This window comes from Hemicordylus capensis, chromosome 4, assembly GCF_027244095.1.
Source record: "Hemicordylus capensis ecotype Gifberg chromosome 4, rHemCap1.1.pri, whole genome shotgun sequence".
NCBI lineage: Eukaryota > Metazoa > Chordata > Lepidosauria > Squamata > Cordylidae > Hemicordylus > Hemicordylus capensis.
Genome location: NC_069660.1, coordinates 76,622,032 through 76,644,474, shown reverse-complemented (window position 1 = coordinate 76,644,474; position 22,443 = coordinate 76,622,032). Strand labels below are relative to the sequence as shown.

Here is a 22,443-nt window from a genome sequence, read left to right as displayed (position 1 = left end):
GAGAGGAACAGAACAGAGACCTCCCTGCTTCTCTGCATGGGATATCAGTGGCAAGCAGCAACCTACAGGAGCATCGGTGGTGGCAGGGCAGCCACCACTGCCTTAGTTAGGAAAGAAGGTGCTCACCAAAGGGACACACCCAGGCAGGGGTGAGGGTTCATGTGCCACTGGGCAAGGGCAAGGGCAAGGGGGTGCTCGCTGAGGTTGGGGGCTGAACGCAGGTCTCCATTGCCCTAGCTACACAGTCTCAGTGGTAGAGCATCTTCTTGCATGCAGAATGTCCCAGATTCTTGGCATCTCCAGGTAGGGCTGGAAGAGACTCTTGCCTGAAACCTTGGAGAAGGCACTGCCAGTTATTGTTGACAATGCTGCTGCTACTTATATACCGCTTTTCAACAGAAGTTCTCAAAGCAGTTTACATAGAAAAAGTAAATAAAATAAGATGGTCCCCTCTCCCCAAAGGGCTCACATCTAAAAATAAATATAAGGTAGATACCAGCAACAGCCACTGGAGGGATGCTGTGCTGAGGTTGGATAGGGCTGGTTACTCTCCCCCTACTAAATATAAGAGAATCAACACTTTAAAAGGTGCCTCTTTGCCCAGTTAGCAGGGGTTATGCCCAGTTAGCTGGGGTTAGGCTTTCAGTGGATAAACTGGTAGGGATGTGCCCGAACCGGTTCGGAGGCCATGCTGGAGGCCTCCGAACCGGTCCGGATCCGAGCCGGTCCAGCAGCTTGGCACGGAGGGGGGTTGTAGCTATAAGGGCGGGGGGAAGTACTTACACCCCCCCCGCTGCTCTTCCCCCTCCGGTGCTGTGGTTTTTGTAAAAGTTTCCGGGGCGGCAGCATTCCTCCCTGCCACCCCTGCCCCCGTCGTTAGCCTGCCACAGCTTAAGTACGTTACACGCATGCGCCTGTTCCGGCGCACGTGTGCACCCGCCGCCGCGCGCACTCCGTATACGTCACACGTCAACGTGTGACGTATATGGAGCGCGCACGCGTGGCGGCAAGTGTGCACGCATGCTGGAACGGGCGCATGCGTGTAACGTACTTAAGCTCTGGCAGGCTAACGACGGGGGCAGGGGCGGCAGGGAGGAACGCTGCTGCCCCAGAAACTTTTAAAAAACCACAGCGCCGGAGGGGGAAGAGCGGCGGGGGGGGAAGTACTACCCCCCCCTTATAGCTACAACCCCCCCCCGGTGCCAAACCGTACTGGTTCAGAGCCATGCACATCCCTATAAACTGGATGGACCATTGGTCTGACTTGGAATAAGGCAGCTTCCTATGTTCCTTTGTTAGCCTTGCTACTCCAAGCCAGAGTTTTTCACTGATTTCCACAATCTGAAGAAGAACTTCACCTGACTACTCACCTGACTAGTGTGGCCATGGATTCAGAAACATTATGACCTGAAGCAGCACTGCATTCATAAAATGAGAGTCCATATTCCTGGCATAAAACCAAAAGAGGCCATGACATAAATAATGCACATTTCTTACAAAAATGAGAGTTCCCAAATTTTCGTTCTCAACCACAAAAATGTCATGTGTGTTCAAAAACCCCTTTCAGTCCTATCACATGCTCTGGAAGTTACATATTCATATGATGAGCATTGCCAAACATCTTCTGTTCCTATTTCAGAACAGAAGATGGACTAAATGGGGACTTTATTTTCCATGGACCATGAATCAAAAGTGGGTCAGCAAATACATAAAGAGGTGTCATCATTACTAACAGGTTTCCCCAATGAGTCCCTACCTCTGAAGCTGGAAAAAAATTAACTAGATGTTATCATTGGCTTATTGCTAAAGCTACCATGGGTAAAGCTATGGTAAGGTTTGTATTATACCAGTGGTATCTCTACTTCAATGCCATTCAGTCAGAAATATCAAACACTACCTACACATCCTCCAGATGAATTCAGTTGTTAACAGAGCAGGTGACAACAGGATTGTTGAGAGCAATGGCTTTCATTAATTCCCTCTCCTTGAGCTGAAAAATCCTAGCAGGAGTGCCTTTCCCTTTTTGTCTCTCTTAGCCTATCTTAGCCAATGTCAAAGGAATCACAGCACAGCTATTATTCACTGGTTTTTTTAGTAAGGAAAACTCTGGCATAAGTAAACTACAGATATGAGAAAGGGGCAATACATGTAAAGTTGAATGGAAAAGAAGAGCAGTTGCTGCTTGAGTCACCAGGCAAATAAATTATTCCACAAAATGGGTTAATATGAATGTATTCCAATCTTTTATTACATCCACTGCTTGCACAACCTGAAAGTTAGAATTTAGCAATTTGGACAGTCCCCCTATGCTACATCCATTTTTGTGCAGAAGATGAAGAGGTGCCACACTGTGACTGGAAGTCATGAGCATATGCCTATGTCTCCCTAGAGTCACATGCGGCAGCAGTAACTTGTTCCCCAACTCCCTCCAGCTCCAGAGTGCCCGATAAAATTCAAGGGAATCAGAGGGCTTCCAGGTTACACTGGGTTAGGTTGTCCCTGATACAGTGAAGGATACAGTCGTGCTGCTTCCTTTATTCTTGATATTATTCCATCTGTCTATGGATATGCAACAAAATTTGCCCATAGAATTTGGCCACAGGTTTAGATGAGAATGAGCTCTCACAGGGAGGAAATGAGTATTCATGCCCATGGAAAGTGCTTGGGAGAGGCTGCAGCTCAGTGGTGGAAGACACACATGCAGAAGGTCCTATCCCTGGCACCTGGCATGAGGCAGCTTCATCATAGGATACTCATCCAGTCCGCCACTTCTCCTCCTCCACAATTGCCTTACATCTCCACCAAGGAGGTGGGACGCAAACAAATTGTAACAAGCAGCTGCTGTCTAGTCAGCAGCTACCCATGTCAATGAGTCAGCCTGCCTTTGTCCCTAACATGCACCTAGTCTGTGAGGGCAGGCAAAGAGCAAACCCCATTTGCTCACCTATGCTGATACATTCATCCTGGTCCTCTTACTTAGATCCTAAGACTCCCATCTTAAGATGGTGGTTTGGTGCACAATGCTCACTGAATAAAGAAGTGCTACTGGGATTAGAATTAGATGAGCAATAGAACAGAGAAGGCATTATGATTATGTGGTCACTTTCTGATAATTAATGAACATGTGAGCTATGAGCATTGCATTTTTTCCTAAGCAGCTAGTCATTATCTGCTTGGAAACTCCCACCATATTATGAGAATTGTAATTTATTCTGTCTTTGGTTTGTTTTGCCATCAACAGAGAGAAAGAATTACAAGGACAAGGCAAATGCTTATGATGTACATACCCTGGCCAAGCATGCTCCGTCCTCTAGAGATACTCTTCTTTCTGCAGCACAGTCTATTTTGTTACCAAGCAAAAGGATGGTGACTCCATTTCCTGCTCCTTCCTGTGAAGAAAATGCACTTTTGTCTTCAAATATCAACTGAAACCAAAATACTTCAGGTGGACTTTTACTGTGAAGGGAGTAAAAGCCTATTGGGTTTCTACAGAGTAAGATGTGAACTAACCATTCCCAGTTTCCCCACCATTAAAAAAACTACAATATAGTTAAAGGTAAAGTGTGCCATCGAGTCGTGCAGCAGGGAAATGACTTGACTAGCAAACCAGAGGTTGCTGGTTCAAATCCCCGCTGGTATGTTTCTCAGACTATGGAAAACTTCTATATCGGGAAGCAGCGATATAGGAAGATGCTGAAAGGCATTATCTCACATTGTGCGGGAGATGGCAATGGTAAATCTCTCCTGTATTCTACCAAAGACAACTATGCGGCTCTGTGGTCACCAGCAGTCGACGCCAACTCACTTACCCTGAAATATGAAACAAGCGAAATCTAGCTGTCTAACTTGTTTCTTCATAATCTATTCCTTGAAAACATGGTCACCTTCAGACATAATGGCAAACCAGAGGCAAACGTGCCAGAGGTTCAAGATTGTGATTGTTCAAATGCATGAACCTGCGGTATTGTCACCGAACCATGGGTTTGTTTTCGACCCCAAACCTGCATTTGAACCTTCAATTTTCTTTGAGTATTGCTGCTGAAATCATAGGTTTGAATGCAGCATTGTGTCATCCGGAGTCCACCACCATGTCCTCCGTTTGTGCAAGCTGCACAATCTGGAGTTAAGGAAGGAAGTACCTCCCGCTCCTTGAATCCTATTGGCTGCAGCTTTCCTTCATGCAAAGGAGGAATCCCACATAGCCAGTTCCTCCCCCTTTGCAGTCTCCCAGACCTCAGATCATGATCATCTGGGAGTGTGCCAGGAGGAATGAAAGCAAACTGCGGGTCCATTGGATATGCAGTTTGCCATTGTGTCCAAAGGCATTGTGCCCATGCATTTAGATTTCCAGGCCATCCTATCTCCAAGGATGAGCATCTCCTGAAACTTAACACCAATCCTGTGAGGCTAATAATTACAGATGGCAGAACTGACAGTAAGAATGCCTTGCCTAGGTTTGGCATAAGCTTTCCAGGTCCAGAACTCTGCCACTAATAATATCAGTAGAAACACTTTGGTTTTGGTCCTTAAGCTGTTGGCAGTCCTAGGCCCTAATACCACACATACATGTCTTCAGAATTAACCACATACAATATAGTTAGCCACATTGCAGCTCATTTATAGCCAGTAGGAACAGCAGCAAGTTGCAATGGGCCTTGGGGCAGGGCCCTGTACTGGGTCCCATCCCTCAAATGGCATACTGGGCTTCTGAGCCCTCCCCTAGCTTACCAGACAGCTCCTCTCCCAGTGCCCACTCTTGAAGGGTGAGAAGACGAGGAGCAACTGCAACCACTGCTATGTCTTCCAGCATCTTCAGCTGCAGCTCCTCCCCCTTCCACCCTTAGAGGGTAGGAAGAAGAGGAGCCGCTGCTACCAAGTCCTTTTAGGCAACTCCTCCACCTCCCACCAACCAATGGAAATACCCCCAGGACCCACTTGTCTCATTGCAAGGCCTCGGAGATCCTGCCATTGGCTGATGGAGGTGCCCATTGGCAAAAGCAGTGGCAGCTTGAGTTTCCTGTGGTGGCGCAGTGGTAAAACTGCCGCCCTGCAACCAGAAGGTTACAAGTTCGATCCTGACCAGGGGCTCAAGGTTGACTCAGCCTTCCATCCTTCCGAGGTCGGTAAAATGAGTACCCAGAATGTTGGGGGCAATATGCTAAATCATTGTAAACCGCTTAGAGAGCTCCGGCTATAGAGCGGTATATAAATGTAAGTGCTATTGCTATTGCTATCATCTGGGTGGGTGAGCATGAGCCTTCAGACCTGTGCCACAGATGGCCTACCTGTGGCACTAGCTCTAATAGCAAGGTCACTAGCTCCTGTAGTGGTTTTCTGGCAGACTCATTTTCAAGCGATTTTCAGACAACCATCCTCCATCTTGAGCAGAGGAAGGGAACCCAATGCCCTGACCAGAGGGTATACAAGCAAAAATTTCAGGGCTGCTACATCAGTACCTGATATCAGCATCTATGCGCATGCCAGGTGAAACTCTCCACTCAGTTATGTCCACACCGTGCTGAAATACCAGTCCTGATATACTAGGACAGTTTTGCCTTGTATTAGTCCTGTGTTTTGAGGGTGGGTTGTAGAACTAGGCAAACAAGGCATCAGCTGGCTCCACTGATCACTTGAAAATTGACAGAAAATACTTGTTTCCAAACATCTACAACACTAAGATAATAGTGCAACTTGATTAAATCCCCACTGAAGTGATAGAAACATTTACATTTTTAAAAGAATCAATAGGCATCTAGAAACTTCAGAATAATGCTTATAAATCACCATGTCTTGTGTCCTGATATTAACCTAAAAAGGGGTGCCGGTCTGAGTTCTAACCAAACCAACTCCGGTTTGAATTGAACCAGTTTGGCGGTTCAAGGGATATGCTTGTAAAGGGGAATCTGGTGAGGATTCCCCTTTACAAACAAGAGAACCCTGCCTTTAAAATACTTCTAGTGGTGACTGGAGGAGCGGTGAGAGAGCACTTTACCACTGGCGCTCCCAAGCTGGAACCAGGCCATGCTTCTAGGAGCACAAAACCCAGTCCGGAGTTTAGATGAGCTGCCGTCACCAGTGGTAAGGTGCCCTCTTTTAACTGTAACATTCCCTTTTGCGTGTAAAGGGGAATCCTCACCAGATTCCCCTTTACAAGTATACCCCTCAAACCAAATTGAACCAGTTACAAACTGGATCAACCCAATTTGAAACTGGATTGACCCAGTTCGACTGTCGAACCAAACTGGGGGTCGGACTCGAACTGGCTCAAGGAACTACGGTTCCGTTCAAATTGAATCAGTTCCATGCACACTCCTAGTCTGAACAGGGCTAGAGTGAATTTCAGAAATTATGATGTACATGCATACAGGTATCTGTACATATATACATGTTTTTGTGTGAATGAATCTACATGAATTCATTTTAGAAGTGAACCTGAGAACAAACCTCCTCAAATGCAGGGTAAAGATAGGAGGTATATTACTGTACGTGTGCTGAACACACTGAAGCTCTTCTCACGATCGGTGAGAAAAGCTACCGGCGGGTCTGCGGGGAGAGTGGGTTAACTTACACCTCCCCACAGATGATCGCCAAGTCATCCCTGGGCAGCTGATCAGCCGCCCACATGATCAGCCGCCCATCACTGAGTCAGTTGGGGCAGGGGGGATCGGGGGCCACTCTGTCCACGGAAGTCACAGGATGCCGCACACAAGTGCGCAGGGTATCCTGGGGAGACCCCTTGGACTGGGAGGCTTGTTTGAGCCTCCCAGCAGGGGTCTCCTCATCTGCCAGCACGGAGCTGCACCATGGTGGCACACAATCAGAAAACCTGGGCTAAGGGGAGGGCTACTTTGGCAGGCTAGCTGCCAGAGAACCACCAGGCCCACCCGCGAGCCCAGTGGTCCTCACGATGAGGGAAAATCGGACTGGGCTCCTTTCGCCCGGTTTCCCCCCATTGTGAGAATAGCCTCACTGTGTGAATAACTCTATGTGAGTACACTGTACACAGATTGTATGTGTAATGAACATGATGTGTGCATAGGGTTTATGGAGATTAAGAATATCTCTCACTAGTTATTTTTCAATCAATGTCATGCTCTGTTATAATAATCAAAATATGAAAAGAGAGAAAAAAGCACTTAAAAGCATTAGCGACAATAATGGAACACAGAATGGCTATCCTTACCTGGATACAGCTCAGCCAGTAACGCACATCTGCAAAAGTATGTTCTGAGGTGACGTCATACATCAGTACCACTCCATCAGCCTTTCGGAAGAACTGCTTGGTGACACTGTGGAACCTGTCAGGAAATATTTCTCTTTTTAGTTCTATACAGTATATGCACGTCCTTCACAACATTGTTATCAGTCAGTCAGAAACGTGTGCTCTATTCTTTCATGTGCACAAACATATACATATAGGTAAATGCAAATTTATCCAGATAATGACTGACATGAAGAAAATTACTCAAAGCAGTCCTTTTAATTTCAATTGGACTGCTTTGAGTAATTTTCCTCATGTCAGTCAGTGTGTTTGTCTAAATGCACATAAGTGGGCAACAGCCATTATATGATGCAATTAGAAAGATACAATTTTAAAGCAAATCTTGATTCACGTAACCACTCTGTTACATGGCTGGCAGCCTTCTTTGTTCAGCTCAGATTTCCACTGTATACAGTACACAGGGCCAAGGGGTTGTCTGAATAATATTTCTGCCTAAAGAACCACAAATTGCTGGCCTTTCTCTTACAATTTATATATGTATTACATCTTAATTTTGTAATTCTTTCAAGGAACTTAGAGTGGCTTATATTACAGGGGTGTGTGCGTATGTGTCTGTTTTCTGAATTTTATCCTCCTCACAACAACCTTGTACTTTATAGTTGAGAGAGAATGACTAGGCCTTCCAGACTAGACCCTACAACGGGGTCAGGACATATCTCGGAAGTGTGCTTCCACACTTCCTGTGTCGTGACACCGCAGTCCTTACACAGACAGCAGGGTGCCATTCACATTTCCAATGCCTTGTTTTGAATTTAATCACTGCAATATAGAGCTAGGATGTCATATATCCAGCGTGAAAAGGCTGCTGTTTTTTCGGGTTGTTAGTTGCTGCAAGACTGCTTCCCCTGCTGTTTATGTTTTGCATGTGACTTGCCTGAATGGAGGCATTTTGCTGCTGATGAGCAGCTAGTCTGGAAAGCGCCCTTGTGAATTTCATGGCCGAGTGTGGATTTGAACCTGGATCTCTCAAATCCTAACCTACACTCTAATGACTACACCACACTGGCTTACCCAGTCTTCTATCTCATGGGAGTTCTTTACCATGGGTTTTCTGGGAGGCTTTACTGCTAACTCAAGGTTATCCCAAAATCCAGATGCAAAAAGTGGATTTTTTTTTAACCCCAGTATAAATTGGGCTGCACTCTAATGCACAGTGAAAAATTTGAATTGTGTGTGAAGTGCTCCCCAATAGCTTGCAGGGACTTCGGGGTAAATCTGCCCGATATGTAAATACACACCCTACATTCTGGAGGAGATCCAAACTAAAGGACTTTAAAAGCCATGTGTGTGCGAGGCTGTGGCAGTTGCTGCATGTGTTGCCATGCACCATGGCAGCTGTGTGAAGGTTGACACTATATGTGGAATATTGCACATACTGGCAAATTATTCTTGCAAAAGCATCCAGATAGGCAATTTGCATCCACTTATGCACACGGCACAACTTTCAGACAGCTGGGATTTGGCATGCCACCTCAACTCCTCCCAATATGTGTTGGTCAGAACAGAACAGAACATACTTTATTTCCGTCATTGACCAGAAACATTATCACACACAACAGAACGTAATTTGCATAAAATATAACAAAACTTAGCCACTGTGTTGGTGTATTTATGATTAAAATTTGACAATAAAATTTTTAAGAGTGACTCATCTCGATAACCAGGAAACATCACAAGATACGGCAAGATAAGTGTTGATCGATCATTCTTGTAGAGGTCACAATGTAAAATAACATGTTCAGTAGTCTCGATATCGCCTGAACCGCAAGGGCAAAGTCGGGATGCGTAAGGAAACCCCCTGAACCTCCCTTGGAGCACCACTGTAGGGAGCGCATTTAATCGAGCTAAAGATAGCACCCGTCTGAACTTGGAAAAAGAAATATTATTTAAGTATGCAGCGGGGTTTTGTGTTAAAAAGCTGATCTCCAAGGTAAACACCTTTTGGGATTTTGGCAACTTCTAACTGTAAATCAGTGTCAGAAATACGTTGTTTAATAGACTTCCTAGCACAATCATAACCCAAACTAATAAGCATATCCAGTGGAAACCCATAAAATTGGGATTTTGTTTTAACAAGACGCTTCCAGGTAGAATCGAAATTGTCAGTTAATACCAAGGGGGCAAGTCCAGATTGAGAAAAGACTAATTTTAACCAAAATGCAAAAATGCATTTCCAATACTCCGCTTCCAAGGAGCCAAGGCCCACCTCGCGCCTAATGACAGCATTAGGAACACATCTGGGAAGCTGCAATATAGATCTAATAAACTTTGTTTGGATAGCTTCCAGTGTGACGAAATTGCCAAGAGGGCCCAACTGGGAAGAAAGGCCAGCCTGAATTACTCTAACCAATGGTACAAGTCTTAAGTACATTATTTTTAAATTATTTTTTCTTGACAATGCAATATCAGATGCTTTGTATGATATTCTATTTTGCCTTACATACAGTACTTAAAACAATAAATCCAAATGCACAATCACCAAACATTGCTTTGGAGTTTTCTTTTTCGCTAGATGCACTACCTTACACTACCTTTCTTGGCCAGCCGTGTCCCACAGTCGTAAAGCAAAGCACTTGCTATCCACAATGAGGTTTGTGATGCAGTAGTCAATTCCTAGAGAATATAATGCAGCCATTTACAACGTGCCTCGGTTCAAGTCCCCATTCAAGCTGCTTCAAAAAGCTGAAAAGAACAAGCTGGAGCATTACTGATAAGAACAAACACTGCATGCTTCTAGTGTTCCCATCATTGGCTTTTACAGAGACTAATAAATCAAGACTAACTCAGCACTAAGGAAGTTGGTCACTATTATTATCTACACTTTGCAGGCAGAAACAGTGACAAGGAGAAGTGAATCTGACTTCTTCAGTGTTGGAGTTGATTAACTACCATGCTGCAGAATAGGGCCACAGTCAAACTGAATTAGTCTGTTGTGAGGAAATGTGCTAGAAATTCCCTAGTGGAGAGGGGGTGCTCATCCTGAGTTAGGGCTGTACTCCTTTAAAATGCCACTCAGCTCAAAACAGAACATGGCTGCCGACTCCTCCAGAGAAACAATGGCCAGCCACGAGAAAGGGCAGCTTCACGGATAAGGGTGGCAAGTAAGTACAGGAGAGGCACCAGTTGCTGCTGGGCACACACTCCCACTCCACCACCATTACTGATTACAAGCCAGAAATGTCTGGTGGAGAATGTACAAATACAAAGATGATGAATATCTATATACCACGTTTCAACAAAAACTCCCAAAGGGGTGTGTGTGTGTGTGTGTGTTACCCCTGCTAAATTGGCAAAGAGGCACCTTTTAACATGGTGATTCTCTTTATTTAGCAGGGGGAGAGTAACTGGCCCTATCCACCCCAGCACAGTACCTCCAGTGACTGTTGCTGGGGTCTATCTTATGTTTCTTTTTAGATTGTGAGCCCTTTGGGGACAGGGAGCCATCTTATTTATTTATTATTTCTCTGTGTAAACCGCCCTGAGCCATTTTTGGAAGGGCGGTAGAGAAATCAAATAAATAAATACATAAAGTGTGTGTGTGTGTGTGTGTGTGTGTGTGTCCCTTTCCCTAAAGGGCTCACAATCTAAAAAAAGAAACATAAGACAGAAACCAGCAACACCTACTGGAGGGATGCTGTGCTGGCATGGAAAGGGCCAGTTGCTCTCTCCCTGCTAAATGTTTGTTTGTAAATAAAGAGAATCGCCACTTTAAAAAGGTGCTTTAATGTCAGTTGCCCACCTCAGCCCAACATCGTCAAGCTAGTTGAAATGTTGGTTAATAATGTCTAAGGTGTGTAATCGACATTCACCACCCAACATTTGCCAGACATCATGGAAATGGTGGCTGGGGTGGGAGTGCGGACCCGGTGGCAACTGGCAGTTCTCCCATACTTACTTGCCATTACGTGTGCAGCTGCCCATAGGAAGACACAAATAATGCCCTTGTGTACACTTGGAAACACCGGTTACCATTTGAAAGCACCCCCACGAAGGTGATAGCAACACAGACAGTGGAGCATCATTCTACCTTTGCATCCGTTAAGGTAACCCCTACTTGCTTCACTGGTCACTACCACATTTGCCAACCCTCCAGGACTGGCCTGGAGTCTCCAGGGATCAGCATCAAACCCCAGGTGACTACTGAAAGAAATCCTGGAGATTGTAATGGTTTGATATTCTGAAAAACAGTGGAAACAATGTGGGGGGGGGAATCATCTCCAGGTAAAGTTTCAGTTAGATTTGGCAACATAATTGGCTTAACAGAGGGATTTGTGCCCATGTCAGTCCTTTCTGTAGAGAAGAGGAGCCAATCATGGTGTGTGGGGGAGGCCCAAACAGAAGCTACACTTCCCAACAGTAAAGCTTTTATCTAGTGCATCGTATTGCCTCTCAGCATAAGATAATGGATTCATACCTATTGTAGCATTCATATTTGCACAAAAGGAATCATCTTTTAACCGGTACAGAAAGGATGTTTTGCCAACATTAGAGGCCCCTACAAAGAGCACATTATACAAGTGATCTGGATGAAGGCAGACATCTGTGGTGCCTTTACAAGTGTCTTTGTCTCCTACATGTACTTGATCCTCTGATTTGGCCCTTGTTTCCTCATTCATTTCTGCCCCGACCTCTTGAATCTCCGTGCACTTGGACATATTAATGTCTCTTTCTCTTCTAACTTCTGACAACAATATTTCTGTAGCTGTGGTGGTTTGTGCCTGCTTCTCAGGCTCGGGCATGTTTTCTAATTGGCTGCTGTGGAAGAACAATGTCTTTGACTCATCTTCTATGGGCAGAACTACCCTAGCTGAAAAATGAGCTGGCAGCATTTCTTCCACTGTTAGGTGTCGCATGTCCGGTATCTTCTGATCTGGTATTTTCTTTTCCAAAGGTATTTTCTCTACTGTTCCCTTCTCAGAATCAGCAGGCAGTCCCTGAGTCCGGATGATATCTCTGCACTTTAAAACTTGCTTATGATTATGAATTTCAGGTTGGATTATCTGCCCTAAAATTAGGCTGTCCTCTTGGATAGGGCCTTTCTTATATTGACTGACTTGTGTGGCCAATTCTGAAGAAACAGGAGACTGAAGCTTAGGAGCAAGACCTCCTCTCTGCACTGGTTCAAGTGTTTTAATTTTCACTCTTGACTCAAAAGTGGTTTTTTCCTTTATCTCCGGAGCATTGGCCTGCATGAGAGCTGTTCCTCCTTTTAAAAGAATCTCTCCTTGTGATGAAGCCTGGCCAATAAGAGTTTCTGAAATTGCCTTCTGTGGACCACCATTTCTCAAGAGAGCTTCAAATTGTGTCATTGCTTCCTGCACGATACTTTGCTGAGAATTTTCATTTTGTTTAATTTGGGGTGAGGGCTCTTGTCCTTGAGAGCCAAGGTTTTGTATTTGTTGTTTGTGAGGTTCAGTCACCTTGTTCAATGCTTTTATAGCATCATCCAGCTCTTTGAGCAAAGAGCTTCGCTTCAAAGCCTCCGGTAGGAAATATTGTTCTTCAACAAAAGACTCTTCCAAAGAATCCTCTTCAATGGAAATCACTCTTGTTCTGGACTCTGAGTCAGCTTCAGTAATTGATGCCACATCATCGGTTGCCCTGAGAGGAAATGATGAACATGCTAATAATTTGCTATACAAAAGAAGAAATAAAATATGTACCTTAAAAGGACACAAATCCTGAATCATATTGAGATCACAAGGACCTATGAGATGCAAAGCTACCCTCCCACAGGAGTTCAGAGCTCCTACATTTGCTCCTTGTGCAGAATAAGTACTTATATTATAATCATGTATTGCTCAGCCCAGTAAGTGCTCTGAAAGATGGTACAAGAAGTATATGTCAAAAGACAAATAGAAAACATATTTGGTAAAAATAAAAAATAAAATGAATGTTCCAAAGTAAAGCAAATGTTTATTGATAGTAAAGGTGGTAACAGAACATTTATTAAGCAGCCAAAGAAGTCTAGGGTTTTCAAGATCAAAGCTCATGCTTCTACCTCTAAGGCTAAAGGGTTAATTCCAGTTACAATACTCATGTGTCATTTTCTATGTGGCAGAACCACTTAGAACAGAGGTCCCCAACCACCTGGAACAAGCTCCCATGTGCAGCTCCCATGCGCAGCTTGGGAGTACTCCTGGACCCAGGCCTCACCCTGGTATCTCAGGTGGAGGCCATGGCCAGGAGTGCTTTCTATCAGCTTCAGCTGATTCGACAGCTGCGCCCATTCCTCAAAGAGGATGACCTCAAAACAGTGGTGCATCAGCTGGTAACCTCCCGGCTTGACTATTGCAATGCACTCTACGTGGGGCTGCCTTTGTACGTAGTCCGGAAATTTCAATTAGTTCAGAATGCGGCAGCCAGATTGGTCTCTGGGGCAACCCGGAGAGACCATATGATGCCTGTTTTGAAACAGTTACACTGGCTGCTGATATGTTTCTGGGCAAAATACAAAGTGCTGGTTATTACCTTTAAAGCCCTGAATGGCTTCGGTCTGAGATATCTTAGAGAGCGCCTTCTTTTACATGATCCCCACCGCAAGTTAAGGTCATCTGGGGAGGTCCGTCTCCAGTTACCACCGGTTCGTTTGGTGGCGACTCAGAGGCGGGCCTTCTCTGTAGCTGCTCCTGGGCTGTGGAATGCACTCCCACAGAAATTTGTAATCTTAATTCTTTACTGACCTTCAAGAGAGCCCTTAAAACCCATCTGTTCGGCCTGGCCTTTCAGGGTTTTTAATTAGTTTTAATTGTTTTAATGTTAACCTGGTTTTCAGGGTTTTAATTGTTTTGGTTGTTTAATTGTTTTTAAGATATTTTTAATTGGTGTTTATATTTGTATTTCTGTTTTAATTGTTTTTAATTATTTCTGTTTTTTAACTGTAAACTGCCCTGAGCCAGCTCGGAAGGGTGGTATAAAAATCGAATGAATGAATGAATAAATAAGAGTCCCCAACTCTCCAAATGTTGTTGGACTACAATTCCTGTCATTCCCAGTCACAATGGCCAGCCATTGTGAGTGGGGATGACAGAAGTTGTAGTTTGGGGAGTCCAGGGTTAGAAACCCCTGACTTAGAAGAATACAGCACATAATTAGAGACCTTGTCTGTCTAAGGCTGCACAACAAAGGATCCTTATTAAACTCCATGGAACTTGAAGGAGTATGGTGTGCTGATGATATCATAAGCAAGATTATGGTAAATAAATTGTGCAAGATGGTTTTGCAGAGGTTTTCAGGATGCAAGGTACCTTAGGAAATGGTGTTCCAATATGTTTGCTTATCACATTTGTGAATTTCCCAGTTCCTGTCAGACTCCCTCACAGAGGTGAAGATACACGATCTAGGATCACTAATGGTTAGAACACTGCACCTGAATTAATCATCATTACCATAAGAGGCAGGACACCTTTCTTACAGTGAGCTTCCTCAACTGGCATTTGACAGGCTCCATCTCGTACTATTGTTATTTTATTTGCAAGGCATTGATTGGTCCACTTCAGCAGAAGTCTGGATAGTCACTCTTTCCCCAGTGATGAAGCCTTTTCTGCATTAAGGGGTGAGACTAAAATCTTCCAGGATATTCTTTTGGCTAGGATAGTCTTTCATTGTTTGTTTGTTTGTTAAGGAGTACATTATTGGTTGTTGTTTCTTTGGTTCTCTCACTGACAATAGGAGTAACACAAAAAGCCATGTGTTAAGATCTTTTTGGTGGTGGTAGCCTCTAGTAGTGATTTCCTAATAAGAAGGTATGGAATTACCTTATGTTAAAAAAAATTGTTGGGATTTTAAAAGGGAATATCTAAGGGTACAAGGGCAGAAAGTTGGAAATAAGCTCTGCTTGGTCCCAGAGTACTCCACAAATATGCATCCAAATTTCTAGATGCAACACATTAAAAAGCTCAGGGGGGTATCAGAGCTGGAGTGAAAGGAATAGTAGAGCCATCCAGGTGCCAGGGTGGCAAAAATCCAGTTAGAAAAGAGTCGTGCCATTGCCACCCCTTTGAGCCAATCTTATGTAATTCAGCCATATAAACACAGGGCTGCACAATGCCAGCCCTCCTGCAGATGTTGACCTACAACTCCCATCATTCCTGGGTATTGGCCATTATAGCTGGGGATGATGGGAGTTGTAGGCCAACATCAGCTGGAGGGCAGAAGATCTACAGCCCTGACTGAGTGCTTACTGTTGAGGCGAACTGTCCAGTGTATCCTCACTTGGATAGTATCCAAAGATCATCTCCAGTTCAGAACAGATCGTCTCATGTTCATTCAGAGGGTCCTTAGAATTATAAGCAGAAAAGAGTGAATGCGGAGGGGGCGGGTGGTAAATAAGATCCACTGAACATATAATTTTCAACCCTGTCCTGGACCAAGTGTGTCATGGGAGAACTGCAAGTGATAATAATACTTAGCATCTGTACAGCATTTATGAGTGTTCAAAGTGCTTTGGACGTATTGTCTTAGAATGCACACAACGGCCCTGAAAGGCAGGTCAGTATTATTGTCCCTATATTGCAGACAGAGGGAGGGGACTGGGAGAAAGGAGCTTGCTTAAGGCCATCCAGTGAGTTCATGGAAGTGGTAAGATTCAAACCAGGGAAGTCCTGATTTGCAGCTCAAACCCTTCAACACTGCACCACACCAGCTTCAATGAAACAATTTAAAGCCCCTGTGAGCACAAAGGACTCATCCAGGGGGGAGACTGCTTGATTGACTGATTCCTTCCTTCATAGGTTGTACCAAGAGGGCAAGTGATCATTAATGTGAACTACAACATTTTTCTTTCTTTCTGAAATCTAACATGTGGTGGGACAAAGTTTGCTCTCCCCAGAAATACACACTACCTCTACTAATACCCTTCAGTATTTTCTCCTAGAGCTTCCACTGCCTGCCTGCCTTCCATTCAGCTGATGTGGGTAATTCTGCTGTCCTGGGTAGAACTGCATCATCCAATCCCTCCCGATGGAGACAGGCAGCAGAATCATCTGCCCTCACGGGAGGCTGCATGCTGTGCCTCTGCAAGAGGTTGCTCTGGGTATGCCCAGAACAGTGACTCATGCAGACATACATATAGAGGATGGGTTCATATGAAAGTAGGGACTTCTTACTCTGATGTACTCTAAAAGTAAACAGTTTCCAATGTAGGGACATATGTATAATATGATACATTATATGACACAACATAACTAGAACATAAATATAAAATAAATAAATTTTATATTTTAATTCAGAAAAAAAGAAGTGTGTGTGTCAGAGGTTTGAGCGGGGAAGGTTTAACATCACCAGTCTCTTCTCCTGAAGCAACCATACAAATACGGTAAATATTTACAGTGGCGCACCTAGGTAATTTTTGGTACCTAGACTGCTCCCGCTGCGAGTCCCCCACCCCACCACGAACCCCCCTGAAACCTGCTGCACTGAAACTTTGATTTTTTCCCCCCATTTCATTTCATTTCAGTCAGCAAGGGGTGGCGGCTGAGGGGTTGAGCACACACACACACACACACACACACTGGCGGCGGCTGGAGCGACCACTTGGCCTGTCCATCCAGCCCTGCAGCAGCTCTTGAGAACTGTGAGGCACTCCAGCATGCCTGAGCAGTTGAAATAGATCAACACAAGCATAATCTATTGTGCTGGGATCACACCCCCGGCCACTACCCCTCAGCTGCCACCCTTCGGTCGCACACATGGCAGCTGAAATTGGGGGGGGGGAATCAGAGGTTTGGCACAGTGGGGCAGTGCGGAGCCCCCCCCCCAGGCAGGGCAGGTGTGAGTGGCAGCAGGAGGCCCCCCAGGCCAATTGGAGCCCCCCCCCAGACTTTGGAGGCTATGGACCAGGGCCCCAAGGTCTGGGGGTAAGAATGCCTCTGAATACTGTATTTATATACTGCTTTTCCACAAAAAGTTCCTAAGCAGGTTTTATATATTAGATAGATAGATAGATAGATAGATAGATAGATAGATAGATAGATAGATAGATAGATAGATAGATAGATAGAAAGAAAGAAAGAAAGAAAGAAAGAAAGAAAGAAAGAAAGAAAGAAAGAAAGAAAGAAAGGCTCCCTGCTCCCAAAGGGTTCACAATCTAAAAAAGAAATGTAAGATAGACCCCAGCAACAGCCACTGGAGAGATGCTGTGCTGGGGATGGATAGGGCCAGTCGCTCTCTCCCAGCTAAATAAAAAGAATCACCACTTTTAAAAGGTGCCTCTTTTCTCAGTTAACAGGCATGTGCTGCCTCAACAGCATCACGGGTTTACTATGCATGAAAGTAGCAAGCCAGGTTAATATTGTTAGATTTCCTTTTGGTGTATGTAACTCTAGAAGAATGACGTCGTCTGTGTTATTAGATGAACTAGAAGCCATGTTGATCATGTACACAGAGAACAGCTAGTACAGCCTATGTAGAATCAATGTATAGGGAATAGCTTAGTAGGGCTGTCTCAGCCTGAGAGCCAATGAAAGCACGGGCTCCTCTTTTGTCTTTGTCTTTCGGCTTCTCCTTGCTGATCCTACCAGTAATGGGCAAAGTGCTGTCTCTGGGAAAGAGACCTTTAATCGTCACCTGAACATGGCTGATAGCAATGGTCTTTTTATCTAATGAATTTAATATCCAAGCATCATCAATCTGATTGATTTCACCAACAAACTCTGAGGAAACAGCATCTATTATATGTGAGTTATCCTTTTGCATGTTAGACAATAAAAATCATTTAATCTTCTTGGATAATATCTCACTTGAGTAATACTGCATGAAATGATCTCATGTTCAGAACAAGGGATATAGGGTGTAGACAGGGTTGTGAGATTCTCCTATGATCCTAGTAGCTGTTGGTTGAACAGCACTACGTCACATGCTCAGATGTAATCCTATACAGTTTGGGAAAGGGCTGTAGCTTAGCAACAGAGCACATGTTTTGCATGCGGAAGGCCCCCAGTTCAATCCCTGGCATCTAAGGCAGGCAAAGCCCCCTCCCTGAAACCTTGGATAGGCACTGCCAGTTGGTGCAGACACTCCTAAGCTTGATAGAAGGCAGCTTCATATGTTTGTACAGAGACAGTCTTCCCACTGTGACAACTAGAGGCGCTTCACACGATCAAAGTAAAGCGCCTAGAGGTTATCTGTGGGGAGAGCGGGCTTACCTGCTCTCCCTACAAACGAGCAGGGAGCCATCCCTGGACGGCCGGATCAGCCACCCACATGATTACCGGCTCCGTCACAGATTACCAGCTCCGTCACAGTAGGAGTGGGGGGGATCAGGGGCCACCCGGCCCCCAGAAGTCCCAGGATGCCTTGCAGGAGCGTGTGGGGCATTCTGCGGAGACCCCCGAGGCCGGGAGGTTTGTTGGAGCTTCCCAGTCGGGGGTCTCCTTGTGAGTCGCCACGGTGCGGAGCCACGTCGTGGTCACTCACAATTGCCCAAACAGGGTTAGCGGAGTGCTCACTCCACTGACCTCGTTTAGGGGGGAACTTAAGCGGGCTAACCACCGAGAGCCGCATGGCTCCCAGCAGTTCTCACGACCACTCAAAAGCGGCTGGGCTCCCTTAGCCCACTTTCGAGCAGTCGTGTGAATAGCCTCCTAGGCTGGCATTTATAGTGGCTCTATAGAAGACAGTGCTGAACTGAGAAATGGTTAGGTGAGCAAAGAAATACCTGTGGACTTTGAGGCGTCTTGCCAGAGATGTCCTCCAGTGATCTATCCCTGCAAAGAGAAAGGATACTAACATTGCCACTCTTCTAGCGAACATCCTAGAGGCGACTCTATGGGTGCACACACCTGCAGCAGCAGTGATGATACTGCAACTGATTGAACAGCACACGTGAGAGGGGGAGAAATGATGGCGAAAAACAGGAAATGTGTAATATCTTATTATTGGGGAAAACCATGCATCACCCCATGGAAATCATGCTTCAGTTTTAGAAAAATGCAGTTCTGGAGAGCTCTGCCACCAGAAGGGATAACCTTTTTAGGGCAAGTGACCCCAATAACATGCCCACCTGTACGTGTTCCTGCTGACCGACTCCTTCTTGCACTGCCATTCGCAGGGTTCAGAGAACAGCCCACTTAGCTATCCTGCTTTTTCTTTGCCTGGTCTGATGCAACTAATTAGTGGATGCTCGTGCCAGTCAAAATTCTAATGATGCAAGCACTTATTTCCCACAGAAAGGCAGATGAAGAGTACTCTCTTCTTTCCACCCAACAGAAGATGCTGTAGTGCTTTCAGCCTTGGAAAGCCTTCTGAGGGAGGAGTGGCCTCCAACTCAATCATAAAAGAAAATGTTTCCCACAGCATGTTCTGCCAAAGAATCGTAGTAATTGTGTGTACAGGATGAGACCTCACCTGCCCTCTTCGCGTATCTGGGATACTCTGCTCTTCAGGTCATCCAAATGCCTTTGAGTCTCTTGAAGCTGATGGAGGGTTTTCTGAAGCTGATTCTCGAGGGCGATGTTGGTTTGCTTGAGCTCCTGGTTTTGGGTACTGGCCATGTGCTGCTTTTCCCTGAGGCTGAGGAACTGGGTCTCAAGCTAGGGAAAAACAGGAAATGTTCAGTCAAAAGCCCAGCAAAAGAATGGTTTTTGAAGCTGCTGTGTGAATTACACTCTTCTGCAACTACATTTTGTAAATGTCAAGACCATAGCTCCAGCTGGCAGACTGCCATGGATTTGCACTAGCATTGCCAGGGATGGGTTAAGCCTTTTGCCACCCATAGGGAAAAAGGATTTTGCCATCGTTTTAGGTTTGTTTGTTTTTTAATGTCACTCACGGCAGCGGCAGGAACTGCAGGGGGGGGGGCGGCAGGGGAAAGTTTCCCGTTTTGCCCTCGAAATCACGCCGCTGCCAGCAGCAGGATGGGGCGTGGTGGCAGCTGCAGGGGGGCAAGGAGGGGAGAGTCCCCCCTTTTAACTTTGAGTACACCACAGCTGCTTCTTTCTCTTTCTGGCTCCCCTCCTTGTAGTGACTGCACTGTGCCGCCCTCCACTCTGCAGCCAATTTTCATCCTTCCTCCATGTGCGGAGGAAGGCTGAATACAGGCTGCACAGCAGAGAGGCCATGCAGTCACCCCGAGGAGGGGAGCTTGCCACCGCCGCCCCTCCATCCCACCACACAGCTGTGGCGTTTTCAAAGGTTAAAGGGGGGACTCTCCCCTCCTCACCCCCCATCCCCATCCCTGCAGCTGCCACCACCACGCCCCATCCTGCCGCTGGCAGCAGCGTTTTTTAGAGAGCAAAAGGGGAAACTTCCCCCTCACCCTCCCTCCTCACAGCTACTGCTGCTGCCGCAAGTGGTGTGTTTTTTTTAAAAGATAATAGGGAGGACTTTCTACACACACACACACACACACACACACACACACACACCTCACCTCGCTGCAGACACCGCCCCCAGAGAGGGGCAGCAAAATTTGAGGAGTGGCAAACTCCTCAAATTTTGTCACTGTTGGCAAATGCCTACTCTGCCTCTCCTTTAATCCGCCACTGAGCATTGCCACCTCTTTTGAAAATAAAGCCTCCTGTGCCTTTAGCAGCTGCATGACAGGTAGATACTCAAGAGATGTCATTCACCCTTCCGCAGAAAGAGGCAGTGATAGGGAAGCAGCAGCTGCTGACTTTGTGCCTGAAGTGCAGGTTGTCAAAGCATAGGAGCCTCTGCCAGGAGAAAAGGGAGCAACTCCAGCTTGAACACAGTTGCCTCCATTGTAGACCATTTTCTCACTTCTGTTAGGAAATGTGCTTTCAAGATGGGTCCCAAAAATGACAGCACAGAGCTAGCCTAGACACATCTGAGCATGTCTAGGAAGCAGAAACTGACATATGGCCAGCTGTTTGTTTTGTTTTTAAATTCTGGAGTGAAAAGCACTTGAACCCACACAGCTGATCTCTGCAACATACTCCAAATTAGTTCTATGGGCTGATATTTCTTTAGCATTGACTGATGCAAAAGAGGCCAGCATAGAAACAATAACTGTCGTATTTCTGTATATCCCATACTGTACCACATTGTACTTGATTGATAGATTATCCATTCTGTGAAAAACACAATTGCTGTCCCTCTCTGAGTGTATAGGAAATACTAATGCAGCATAGAACTGGGCGAGATCTCTGCAGCAGATCTAATTTGTAGCTTTAGCCAGAAGGCATGCTTCCAGAAGGTGGCGCTGTTTGCTTTGCATTAAGGCAAGAATCCGCCCTTGGTTCTGAGAAGGGTACTGTCAATCAGCCTTTGGCCTCTCTACTAGGAGCACTGTCTGCCATAATCAGAACCACACTGAATTTCAGAGCCATGCTCTCAGAGCCACACTCTCTCGCTTAGCTTATGTCACACTGACATCTTACCTCTTTTTGAACAGCTAGGAAATCCTGTATTTCCCTTTCCTTGACATCCAACATTTCCTGAATCTCCATGCTTTGGAACTGGCTTCGGGTTTCACTCTGCAATAACAAAGATGGTAAAGTTACAGCTTCAAGATGATGACATATCCAGAGGATAAGAATGGCTGTTTTTACACATAAGGCCTCTCTGTATTTTATTAATAGTGGTAGTTTATTATTATGTATTATTATTATCTGTAATTTAATCTGTCAATAATGCAAATACAAAAACTACATTGGCTAGAATGTATACACTATATTTCTCATCCATGTTACTAACAACACTCACACAAGGCAAAGCAGCACAAGAAAGGCTCCATATGTATATATTTTCCTTGTGTAAAAATGGTATAAGGCCTCTGGGTTTTAAGATTCCCCACAACTGTGCAATGATGCCAAATCAACCCACATTACATGGAGGCTCATGTTTTTAATTTTATATAAGAAACAGTGAATACTCAGGGCAGAAGGCTAAAAATCTGGTGCAGCAGCAACAGCTACAGTCCATTATGTCAAATTTGTCAAAAGGTATCCAGAAATACTATATATATAATTCTCAAAAAAAAAAAAAAAAAGGCAGAAAGATAGTAGTCACTTCAGGGAAAGTGGCCATTTTAAACTTGTTCAGTGCTCTTATTTGTAAGGTCCCAGAGCCCAGTGGTGGCCCCCATCGGCTGAAGTGCAATTCTCTGTCTGTTTCTTGGGCCTGTGTGAAGTTTCAGCCAAAGCTAAATACTCCTCTACACAGTCCCCCAGGCACCATGTGGAGGTGACCATTCACACCAC

The 22,443-nt window shown here is 45.2% G+C and overlaps 1 protein-coding gene and 1 long non-coding RNA gene across 5 annotated transcripts in view; one reads left to right on the top strand and one right to left on the bottom strand.

Annotated features, from left to right (window-relative positions):
• RAB44 (RAB44, member RAS oncogene family) overlaps nucleotides 1–22,443 on the bottom strand; it is a 54,092-nt gene that overhangs the window by 2,926 nt on the left and 28,723 nt on the right. The window contains exons 8-16 of one of the 4 annotated variants that reach the window (XM_053243564.1): nucleotides 21,622–21,717; nucleotides 19,628–19,812; nucleotides 18,939–18,987; nucleotides 15,466–15,560; nucleotides 11,697–12,883; nucleotides 9,814–9,895; nucleotides 7,184–7,298; nucleotides 3,288–3,389; nucleotides 1,371–1,447 (exon numbers count right to left, since the gene is read on the bottom strand). In XM_053243564.1, the coding sequence (XP_053099539.1) occupies nucleotides 1,371–1,447; nucleotides 3,288–3,389; nucleotides 7,184–7,298; nucleotides 9,814–9,895; nucleotides 11,697–12,883; nucleotides 15,466–15,560; nucleotides 18,939–18,987; nucleotides 19,628–19,812; nucleotides 21,622–21,717 (1,988 nt within the window). Of the gene's footprint in view, nucleotides 1–1,370; nucleotides 1,448–3,287; nucleotides 3,390–7,183; nucleotides 7,299–9,803; nucleotides 9,965–11,696; nucleotides 12,884–15,465; nucleotides 15,561–18,938; nucleotides 18,988–19,627; nucleotides 19,813–21,621; nucleotides 21,718–22,443 lie in introns of those variants that run through there. The other 3 variants (XR_008305698.1, XR_008305696.1, XR_008305697.1) reach the window with 3 other exon arrangements.
• On the top strand, nucleotides 17,736–21,907 carry LOC128322408 (uncharacterized). Its single transcript, XR_008305701.1, has 2 exons — nucleotides 17,736–17,958; nucleotides 21,636–21,907. It is a non-coding gene; the product is annotated as an uncharacterized LOC128322408 (long non-coding RNA).